The sequence below is a fragment of the Triticum dicoccoides genome, chromosome 6B, assembly GCF_002162155.2.
Source record: "Triticum dicoccoides isolate Atlit2015 ecotype Zavitan chromosome 6B, WEW_v2.0, whole genome shotgun sequence".
Classification (NCBI taxonomy): domain Eukaryota; kingdom Viridiplantae; phylum Streptophyta; class Magnoliopsida; order Poales; family Poaceae; genus Triticum; species Triticum dicoccoides.
Genome location: NC_041391.1, coordinates 52,083,847 through 52,095,527, shown reverse-complemented (window position 1 = coordinate 52,095,527; position 11,681 = coordinate 52,083,847). Strand labels below are relative to the sequence as shown.

The following is an 11,681-nucleotide window of genomic DNA, read 5'->3' as shown; positions in this document are numbered from 1 at the left end:
GGGTGACATTTCAAAAAAAAGAACTTCATAAGAACCAATGCATCTGCATTAAGGGAACACAACATTGACCTGTAGCTGGGAACACTAGTTGGGCTTCCACCGGTTAAGCCGTGGATAAATAATAAACAAATAAAAGATGACAAAACTAAAGGGACATGCTATAAATAATAAAACAATACAATATAATAATATAAGCAATGTGGATTAACGAAGTTTATTGCTAAATACAGCAGATCAGAACAAGTGATAGATGATATACCAAATTATCATTTGCATCAAGTTACTACACATGGTACTATTATACATATTCAAGAGTAACCAATAATTCAAGACAAGAATCATGATAATTGGCATTTTCATACCAGATGAGCCCCTATCGGACCAATAGGTGGGCTTTCGAATTTTTTGTGGTTTGTCTCTATTGATTCCAAGAGTTTCAAAACTCTTTGTCCCCCAAATGCAGTTACCTAAGATGAAGCATTAATTGTATATAAATGAAGATGTTAGAGAGCAGTTGCCAGTTGCTACTAAAATCAATCACATCCTGAGAAGCGGGGCTATGATCATACAAAAAGGGCATCTACTGCTTACTGGTTACTCTAAAGAGAGAATATACCGTATTACTTTGCTGTCGTTGAAGGTCTGCAATGTCGGATTTTATTTGTTTTGTCCTTCTATCATTTTCAGCCATCTGTGAAATAAAATTTAATGGCATAAACGATACAATACAAGACCCACATTTTTCAATGCAGAGAAAAGGTGGCCAACTTCACAAGAAAGTACAGAAGACTCGTGAACTTCAAATAGTGTGGATAATTGTAAGTGATGTTTTTCAGATAAATGTTGGGGGAACATTTTTCAAAGGTAACCTAATACTGCGCCAAAGCTTATTCTGAGCTTGAAATCATTGAGGACAAATTACTTAAACAGGCAATCGAACTTAGACCCAGATGTATTTTACCCCTAACTCTGCACTTTCAGCCTCGCTCAAAATATCTTTTTGAACAAGTAGAGCTATGTTCTTAAAGTTCAACAAAAGGGAGAAATGTGATAAACAGACAGGGTTTATGGAGCGTCAACTATGAGTAAGGGGCATCGCATGGACATGGTTTTCTTTCATACATTGTGTGTCATGTGTCATGTGCAAACCTATTTGGAAATTGAAATAAAATCAAATCAAAATTGATGTGTGCATGAAAATATATAGTTAAGCCTAATTATTACTGTGCACGATCGCACCCTGCCACCCTTTTTTCACATTAAGCATTAGGAATCAGAAAAGCAAAACATATGAGAACTAGCAAAAAAAGATAAATATTCTATGAGAATAACATTATCCAGAACACATATATTCTCTAATAATAACATTATACATAATTACATTATCTGAAACACATATGCCCGCATTCATATACATCAATAGATGGAATGGGTACCACTAAGTAACTATAAAATACAAAAGGTAATATAATTACAGTAAACAATAGATATGGAAACAATTCCTCCAGTCAAAATAAGTTATTGCTGATAAACTATTTTCCAAACTGACAGAACAATATCACAATGAACATTTAGGCCATAAGAAAATGGTACAAGTAGATTCCTCAAGAAATACTTCTAATATAAAACTAAAAATACGATTCACATTTATGGGAACTTTCTTTAGCAATGTTTCTGGTTCAAAATGTGGCTTATTTGTGATTGGAGTGGACGGAGTAACATTATCACTTTTACTGTGTTAACAGAGTTTAAAGTTCATTATGCAGGAAAGCAGTATTTCTGGTAGCACATTGAGTTTAAGATACCTCTTTTGATATGTCATTGATAGATTTTACGATGCCTGATAATTCTGCTGTGAATTCATTTTCATCCTCTCTTAACCTGAATGGCACACAAGGTCGAATCAAACAACCAAGAAATTTTACTTGGATGTGGTTAAGCAAAGTAAGAAGTACAATTGAATGACCTTGTAACATTTGAATGAAGATGATCAATCTGTTGTTGTATGTTCTGCATATCTTTCTCCATTTGAGATGCCTCAGCCTTCAGATTGATAAAGACATGATTCAGACAGAATAGCTAAATTCAAACATACAAAGACAAGGAAATACCCAAAAAAAAATCAAGAGGCATGCTATCAAGTGAATCTTTTGGAACAATTGATATCAAGGTTCACCGATTATGTCATTTTCAGGAGATAGCCCAACTTCTTCTGAGGAACAGGTACAAAGTGGTAACAGTTAGCTCATGTGAAAACCAAAAATGTGATTAGTCCAGTTAACAGGACTGATGCTCCCTTATTGAAAACAAACTATTTTACGATACAACTTATCTCTATTGTATAGCCCAAGGAGAATCATACAAGACATGGGGTACAAGGAAGAAAACATAGCCTAATACAGACTCCTAGACCAATACCACTACTTAACACACACCCTCGGATGCTCTATAGCACTATATTTGAAGAAGCGCATCTTGAGAGTGTCATTGTGGCATGGAGAGCCTTAAAAACCTGTCGAGTCAAGCCAAAGGGGATAGCCAGAAGATGGTGCATCGAAGGAAGACACCGCATCAATAGAAGATACAAGATAAGTCACAAGAGAAGATGAATTATCAAAAGATGGCACACAAGAGAATGAAGCAACAACAACAAAGCCATTAGTCCCAAACAAGTCGGGGTAGGCTAGAGCTGAAACCCATAAGATCTCGCAACCCACTCATGGTTCTAGCACATGGATAGCAAGCTTCCATGCACCCTAGTCCACTCGTTTTCCTCTCTCAGATTTTGACCATCTTATAGATGTCCCTTTCGCCTTCCTTCGTGCCTAACCGCCGGTAGAGGTCCTCATACACCCGATCCCCTTGCTTCACTCACAGCTCGCTTTGCGGCCTTCTATGCCACCTTGTACTTCTCCCTGTTGTCCACACTCCTATCCAGGTAAAGGCGTCCGAAACACTCTTTCTTCTCCTTAATAGTCGCTTGGACATCATCGTTCCACCACCAGGTATCTTTAGCTTCGCTTTTACTTCCCCTGGAACTTCGCTTTTACTTCCCCTAGACACTCCAAACTCCTTTGAGACCACCCTAAGAATGCAAGTTGCCATCTTCATCCACATATTGTCTGCATCACCTCCTTCCTCCCATGGAACCTCTTTAATGACCCTCTCCTTGAACGCCTAATCTACCTCCCCCTTGAGCTTCCACCACTTCGTTCTAGCGACTTTGGCACGCTTATCCCGCTGAACATGAATCCGAAAGCGGAAGTCAGCCACCACAAACTTTGTGCTGAGGGACAACACTCTCTGCAGATATCACCTTACTATCTAGGCAAGCACGCCTGTCTTCTCTTCTCGAGAGGATGAAATCAACCTGGCTAGTGTTGACCACTACTAAAAGTCACTAGGTGTGATTCTCTCTCTTTAAAGAGGGTGTTAGCTACGATCATGTCGTAGGCTAGAGCAAAGCTTAAGACATCTTGATTCCTGATGCCACGGCCAAAGGCCCCATGCACCCCTTCAAAACCTGTGTTAGATGTACCCACGTGACCATTGAGGTCTCCACATATGAAGAGCTTCTCACCAATAAGTACACTCCTAGCCATCTCCTCCAAGACTTCCCAGAACTCCCTCTTGGTGTTCTCATCGTGGCCTACTTCCGGGGCATGCATGCGGATAACATTGAGAACTAAGTCCCAACTACCAGCTTAACTAGGATAATCTGGTCCCCATGCCTCTTAATGTCTACTAGTCCATACTTGAGGTTCCCCCGTGTACCACTCCATACTTCAAGATGCCTATTCCATTTCTATTTGGAGTCGTCCCCATGTACCACAGCTTGAAGCTGGTATCCTTCGCCTTCTGCCCACTCCATTTGGTTTCTGGACGCAAAGGATATCAACACCTCTCCTCACCACTGTATCAACTAGCTCTCGAAGCTTAACTTCCAGGGACCCTACGTTGCAGCTGCCTAAGCGGATCCTCCTAGGCTCGGCAATCTTCCTTACCCGTCGCACTCGTCGAGGAAAATGCGAAGACCCTTGCTCATTTTCCACTACACTAAGGAGTCGATGTAGCACGCCACTCAGGATGCGACGATGCTCACTTGCCACCATATCCAGATCAAGTTATGGCGCGCCACCAAGGGGTGATGGCCCGGCCCTTGCCCATTTGACACCACACCCGGGTACCGATATGGCACGTCGCTGAGAGGGTTACGCCCCAACGATTTTATTTTGGGTTACATCTCCATAAGAGTGGCTAAGTTTTGACGGCGGCTCGCCAAGCCTATCTCAACCCTCCTTTACCCGGGCATGGACCAGCTACGTTGAGACAACACAAGAGAATGAAGCATTGCGTACAAAATCATAGCCCATGAAAACCCGCGGCTAAAGAAGCCCAGCGGCAAGAGAATGGGCGCGACAACGCAAAAAGAGGCCACAAAAATCCTACATAAAACAAGGACCAGAAAAGGCCACAAATTGTATAGAAAGGACCATGGTGAGAAAAGGAAAGCTCGCGTATCAAGTTTTGGTGGACAAGGATGACATAAAAATATGAAATAGCAACGGATTTGGTGGACGTAGCGGAAAATATAGAGCTAGAAGCTAGGAAGCACACACAAGATGAAGATGCAAGAGCCATCATGGATGCGTGAGAGGCTATGAAGGAGGTCGTGCAGGTGGAGGAGCAGCGATGAGTAGCAACTAGCGAATGAACATGCAACACCAATAGAAGGTGCATGGGCGAGACGGAGTCAAGAAAAAGATCACCGTCAAGAATCACATAACATTGAGGAGGGAAAACAGATATCGGATGGCTTTTTTTTGCCAAAGGAATCTAATAGGCACACATAGGAGCCAGACACCCTAAGTAGTACACCAGCGGCTGCAGTAGTACGCTAGCAGCAGCAGACAAGTATGCTAGCTGCAGCTGCAGTGGCAGGAAGAGTTGCACGCGGGGCAGCAGACAGAGAGAGCCATGCATGCTGGGAGACGCAGCAGCGGGAGCAAAGCAGAAGTAGGGAGAGCCACGGGGAGGGCCGCGGGCAAGCAGCAGAAGGAGCCAAGGCTAGAGCCTTGGCGAGCAGCGGACAGCCTCAGCCTTGGCAAGCAGCGGCGGCAACGGCAGCACAGGAGGCGATATCAGCGAACTGCGGCAGGTGGACCGCAGGAGGGAGCGCACTGCAGAGGAAGCACACAGCCAAGCCAAGGATCTTCTCTATGGTAGTCCTGTGCTAAATGTCTAAGGCGAGGGCTACGCCTTACAATCCCGGGCACCATAGCACTGACACGTATGTACATCAGAAAGACGCCTTAAGAGCCATGTTCTCCCATTGTTCTGGCTCCCCTGCTCCGTGCTAGCTGTTGTGGGTCCAGATTGCAGCTCACTCCTTCGCTGCTCCAGCCTGTGATGTGCTATGCACTTTTTAGGGCACTCCCAATGCTTGTATCTTCACAAAGTTTCATTGGTAAATATCTGATGCGACACTATTTAATGAGGAAATAGGGAGCAACCATATTTTAATCTGGATATATATCTTAGCACCAAATCCAAAACATCTCATAACTTTTCTCTCGCAAAAGACACTAAATGAGGGTTGTTTTATACTCCCTCCGTCCCAAAATAAGTGTCTCAACTTTGTACTAGCTCTAGTATAAATTTGTACTAAGCTGAAGACAATTATTTTGGGACGGAGGGAGTATACAACACTAAGATATAGTGCACTGAGACTGCTATATGTAAACATCTATTTAATGTCATCAGATATAGCTTAAGATATAGTGCACGGGGACTGCCCTTAGAGCCATGCTGTAGCTACAGCAGCCTGTACTAGCTAATATTAGCCTGTCATGCAGGCTGTTGTGAATTGCAGTGTACTTTATCTTCACCAATTCATGCAGGCTGCTGTGATAGCCAGACTCAATGTTTCATACTCCCTCTATCTGGATGTATAGGGCCTAATACGCATTTCAAGATTTACTTTGACCATCAGTAAGATCAATACTGTTTTAGATGTATGGTATAAAAATTATATTACTGGAAACTCCATCCGAATATGAATTCGACAATATACTCTTTGTAACACGTATCATATACTATTGGTCTAAACAATGGTCAAAGTAAATCTTGAAATACGTATAAGGTCCTATATATCCGGATAGAGGGAGTAACACTATATACTACTTCATACTTGTAAGGTGAATTTAGTTTTTATGGGTTTTAGATAACAGCTCACTTGAGTAGATTGCATATGCTGCATTTGGAAATCACGAAGTTGTGCCTGCAATTGATTCAGGCGGCCATTCTTTCTCTGCAGCATGTGTGCACCACGCTCATGCTCCGCCTCTAGTTCTATCTCCCGCTTCACAGCCTGTAAACAAAAGGAACATGAAGAATTGTTAAGAAAGACAAGTATAATTGCACAATCATGTCCATAGCAGATAGATGCCCATGGTGTCAATGTCTTCAAAATAAGGAATCAGTTAGTGCGGGTGTTTATTCAGAAAGGAGAGAAAATGACTGAATTTACACGCACGCGTTATATTCAAACAAGATTACCAAACATATAATCCTTAAATTTCAAATAGAATTATTACTAGGAAAAATTAAGCTGCCAACAATAGGAATCTCAACACTTCATGATGAGTGGCAATATTTCGAGGCAAATGTTATGAACATATCACTGGGCCAGAAATTACTGCAGATTTAGTTCTGCAATAATGACCAACATCAGAGCTTATAGGCTTAATAAGGACTGAAGACACAAAGATATGACAACCAGAAGGATTGCAAAGACTTGACGGTCATAACTTGCTAAATTTATCATGACCATCACTTTTTTACTTCCATGTACAAAGACAACAGAGCTGTATGTGTGGCTCTACCACCTATTGGTCCAAATACAGCTGCTTTTTCTGAACATACCGGATGCTACATCATCTACTCACATACCTCAGCAATGTTATTTTCCATACTTTTCTTCATGTTGTTCTCTTCACGAGTCTTACCCACCAAAGATCTGAGATTTTCTTCCTTTTCAATTAGTTCTTTCTTCAGTTTATCAACAACCACCTAAAAGGTTAAAAAATAATTCAGACATAAAAATAAGCTTCATTAAATATGACTATTATTTTAGAATATGTATTTTCAAACATAACTATACAGGATGGTTTTGGCACACTATTGCTGTAGTTCACTCCATTAAATATGACTTGAAATTGGCCCTAGTCAAACAGATGACGTTCAAATTGGCAATAGATGTATGTGCCAGCAAGCTTGCATGGATTTATTTTGGTTTACCAAAAAAATTACAGTAAAAACACACCGTTATTCTAGAGGATACAATGGCACAATGGGTTCCCAGTAAAAAGGACACAACTTACTGTATTTCGGTCAATTCTTTCTTGGCACGCAGGAGCTCGCCCTTTGAGTTTCTGGAGTTTCACTGTTTGTTCCTCAATTTGCTTGTCAACTTCATAAACCCATGACCAGGCTAACTTTTTCTTCAAATTATCAATATCATGTGCTATCTCTTCTATGTGTTCCATATTCTTTATCTTCTCTCGTAATTCATCAAGTTCTCTCATCACTGGCTTAATCGACTTCTCCAGTTCTTGAACATCAGAGTCTGCCTTGTGCACCTGATCTCTTATTGTCTCAAGCAACTCTTTGAGTCGTTGAAGAAGAGTAGCCTTGAAAAAGAACTGCAACAAGACATAATGTATGGACAGTGAAAGAAAAGGAATAATGCTCAGAGTTATATCAGAGGAAGGGATATAGCAAGCACAGGTACAAGGCAGAATTATGAGCTCAACTCAGAAACAACATTGCGTCAAATAGCAGTTCAGTTCACGGGTCATACACTCATATGAAGTCGTAAGCTACCAAAATATATCTGGTCTGGCATTGAATACATAGAGTGTCGTGTTCTCATAAAATGATGATCGATTGGAATATATAAAAATGCTAATTGGTTACATGCACAACTAGAAAGATGTCAAGAGGCAAATGAAAATGCAATCATGGTATTATACAAACTGACTAACTGAAGGCGTGCTTCACGGTCGAGTACATCTAAAAGCGAATAAAATAACATGGAAACCCTGTGGAGTACGACTATACAATTCCATTCACGTTCATCAAACCATAGATATTCCAACACATCAAATAAATAGGGAAAGCACACTTATTGATATAATGGTATTGGCAGAAAACTGAAAGAATAGATTACCTTAAACTTATCCTTGTCATTTCCTGAGTGCAGAAATTCTCTACTTTTGTCTTGACTCATAATTACGCAAGGATTTTCAACATCAATCTGAAAAGTTGTGTACGCATCAGGATGTGGAAATATAACACATTCATTACATTATAACATTCATTACATTATAACAAGGTACTTCCACAGAATGGTACAAACACAAAAACACTTGGAGATACATATCCATGGTTTACAAGGGTAAAGCGATCTAAAGCAAGCACCACCCGCTGACGCATAACTGATGCCTAAGCGCCTAAAGCGGGCGCCTAAGCACCTAAAGCGGGCGTATTTCTAAGGCGGTACCAGGGCGCCTTATTGCTTACGCGACTCTTGAACGTCTGAAGCAGGCTGCTTTATAAACAATGTACATATCATGAATGATTGAATAATGCTGATGGATGGCAGTGAAAACAGTCAAAACAAACTGCAAGTGTTGATACTACCACGCTTATCTAAAAAAACTAATTATGCACCAATAGCTTACACTCCGAGGTTCTTGCGCCTGAGATACGATGACGAAGATTAGTTAACTGTTGACATGTATAGATGTGTTGCTCCTCAGGAGGTTAGTTTGGTTCAAAGGAATCATGTAAAATCGAGTCGTGCATGCATAAAGATCAAAGTAGATTTCAAGGAGATATCATGTGAAATGTTTCCAAACTGGACTCATGCTGTGTTAGCTGGGAGCAGCCATTGATCAAGATCACCAAGACCAGAGCCCTTATTGTGCACTTTTCTGGCAATGTTCTTTTAGTGGGAGACGACATGCCCGTCGAATACGAGGTGCATGTGCTGACTTCGTCAATCTCGGTCCCTCAGAGGTGCGCATAGGAGTAGGGTGTGTGCGTTCATAGGGGTGTGTGTACTAGTGTGTATGTGAGTGTTTGCGTCTATCATGTGTTTCTCAAACAAAAAAGAGGAAGGGGGTGATAGATATGTGATTGCGAAGCGGACCAATAGCGTAGCCGCGGTGGGGCGAGAGAGCAAAACTAGGGAGGAAGGCGCTATGGTCTCTTCTTGCAGATGCATCTGTATGAAAAACATCTTCACCTGGCATTTTTTTTCCTATAGAAACAAAGGCAAAAGTACGGCGAGGACAGATAGATGAGAGGGTCCATCAGTTTCTACACCTATTTTGCATATTTTACCAAATACAGAAAGTAAACAGCAGAACAAATGACTGAATGAGAGAAACATAACTACTGACAATATGGTACACATCAGCAAACAAGCGACTTACATTAAAATGTTCGACGATCTCATTAAGATCATCTTTGCGATGTGCCACCTTCCTCCCTATTCCAGCACATGTAAAACAACTGTCAAAATATAATATTTTGTAGTAAAATAATGAAAATACGTACTAGTAGTACTCCGAAAAAGAATAAAAGTAATTGCTACAGTGTTCCTTTTCATCCCAAACTAGCATTTAATAATGTATAGAAATGGATGCAACATGCAAATGAAGGCCTGGGACACATAAAGCTTATTTAATTATAAAGTGAAAAGGGAGATTTTATGCGGCCATGCAAACATGTACAGTATAAGTCAAGCACAACGAACATATAGGTCTTTTGCCAACATGAAAAGTTGGTAGAGCCAAGGATGGGAAAGATGTGATAATTTAACATTAAAACTTGAAATAGCCATTAAATAGAATAAAGATATGCAGCCAGGACACAAGAATGGATAATCAACTAAGAAATGCAACAATCCTAAGTTCAGAAATGTATATCATCTCTGAATAGCAAAATACAACTACGTGAGAACTCTGAAGGGTCACAGAAAAATACGATTACCCTTAAAACAGTACAAGTTGACAAAATGAGAATGGAAACCTAAAGTACTAATATAACAGCTAAAAGAGATCTAAACAACTTTGCAGGAGAAATGCTTACAATAGACGGGCACAACCAACAACTGGGAGGAAGAAGGATCAAGTATGAGTACCATGTTGATCTTTTAAGATAGTAGAATTAGATGACTTGGTAATCCTGCGCTCCAATTTAATTAAGTTTCCATATACGTCAGGCTTGAACGCGTCTTCCCCTTGGTTGTTGATGTCAACAGCAATTGTTGCATCGCTGTGATTTAAAGAGTAAACTATTTTTCAGTCGATCACAGGTAGAGAGATAGGACAGTCGGAGGATAAATGCAAAACCATTAACCACAGGTTGTACAGTAGAAACATATTATGTGTGATCGATGCAGACATCAGTTTCACAATCATCCATAAGATCATAACTACTGGAACCTGTACAGTCATTTACCCAGCCAACATTCTGATTTATTGTTCAGTCACTCAGCCGGTGGTTGACCATTTGGAATTGTTTAATATAATTTTATTCGACCAAGGGCAGTTCTTTGGTGAACAAGCAGGTTCAGCCGCTATTTCACCAATTTGCAAAGGTCTAACCCCAGAGACTGTCTGCTTTTAATAGGCAGGCTATCTGTTGGATATTTCCATCAAAATCTTCAAGATAAACTGAGTAATTATGCTACATGTTTATTGTAGGGCAGAAAGTATACCTACAGATTTTCTGTTAAAAGAATTCTGTGTGATCCAAGCAAATAGAACACTGTCCAGATTTTCTGAACATGTATGAAATTTTGAACCAAAATTGTGTTTTTCTAACAAAAACTATAGGTACACATTTCATACCATAATACACATGTATGAACTTTTATGGATCTTTTCAAACATGTGTCCGTATGGCACATGCTGCAAAGTGAAATTATTGGCAATCTGCCTAGTGCAGAGTACAACTCATTTACTCTGTTAGTATTAACAATTTGGCGTGTGACAGTTGGTGCCCTGTTTGAAAAATACATCAATTATAAATTTATAATACGATAGAACAAGACCAGTCTTTAAGTTTTCTGATAAATCCTGTGATCTCTGTTCTTTTCTCTGAAGCATACAGCTGCGGCATGGTCTAAAAATGGCCCCAGCAGATTTTCAGGTAAGAAATTTTTAAGATTGTAACTGTCATGTGCAATGGCAAGGGTACGGACAAGGGTTGGACAGGTAACTTGGTGTGTGGTAGTACAGCAATGCATGTTGTTCATATGTTCAACAAATATTTTCATATAAAATCCACCTGAGTACTAGTGGCAGGTAGCGGCATTGCACTAATTGCAAGGATCGACAGGGATTAGACCAACCGAAGAGATGCCAGCCTTCAATATTCCTACTAAATGGTGTGCAGAACGAGAGGAATTGGCACCAAACAACAGATATTCCCAACGAAAACTTATCCTCGCAACAAAATCTTTGTTTTTTTCGACAATGACTCAGCAATTAATAATTATTTAGAAAATACTAAAATAAAATATGTGAGCGGGTACAGAAGGCGGACGCGACCTGCAGCCAGTCTTGATGAAATCTTTGAGCGTGGCGGCACGCTGCGTGTTCTTGGCG

At 40.4% G+C, this 11,681-nt stretch overlaps 1 protein-coding gene across 1 annotated transcript in view; it reads right to left on the bottom strand.

Annotated features, from left to right (window-relative positions):
* The window catches only part of LOC119324908 (structural maintenance of chromosomes protein 6B-like), a 24,865-nt gene that overhangs the window by 12,434 nt on the left and 750 nt on the right, over positions 1-11,681 (bottom strand). Inside the window, exons 2-12 of the mRNA XM_037598673.1 lie at positions 11,625-11,681; positions 10,211-10,344; positions 9,501-9,556; positions 8,231-8,317; positions 7,383-7,703; positions 6,952-7,071; positions 6,236-6,370; positions 1,967-2,043; positions 1,806-1,881; positions 617-691; positions 363-467 (exon numbers count right to left, since the gene is read on the bottom strand). The exon at positions 11,625-11,681 is cut by the window's right edge and continues 21 nt beyond it. Of these exons, the coding sequence (XP_037454570.1) occupies positions 363-467; positions 617-691; positions 1,806-1,881; positions 1,967-2,043; positions 6,236-6,370; positions 6,952-7,071; positions 7,383-7,703; positions 8,231-8,317; positions 9,501-9,556; positions 10,211-10,344; positions 11,625-11,681 (1,243 nt within the window). The remainder of the gene's footprint in view (positions 1-362; positions 468-616; positions 692-1,805; positions 1,882-1,966; positions 2,044-6,235; positions 6,371-6,951; positions 7,072-7,382; positions 7,704-8,230; positions 8,318-9,500; positions 9,557-10,210; positions 10,345-11,624) is intronic.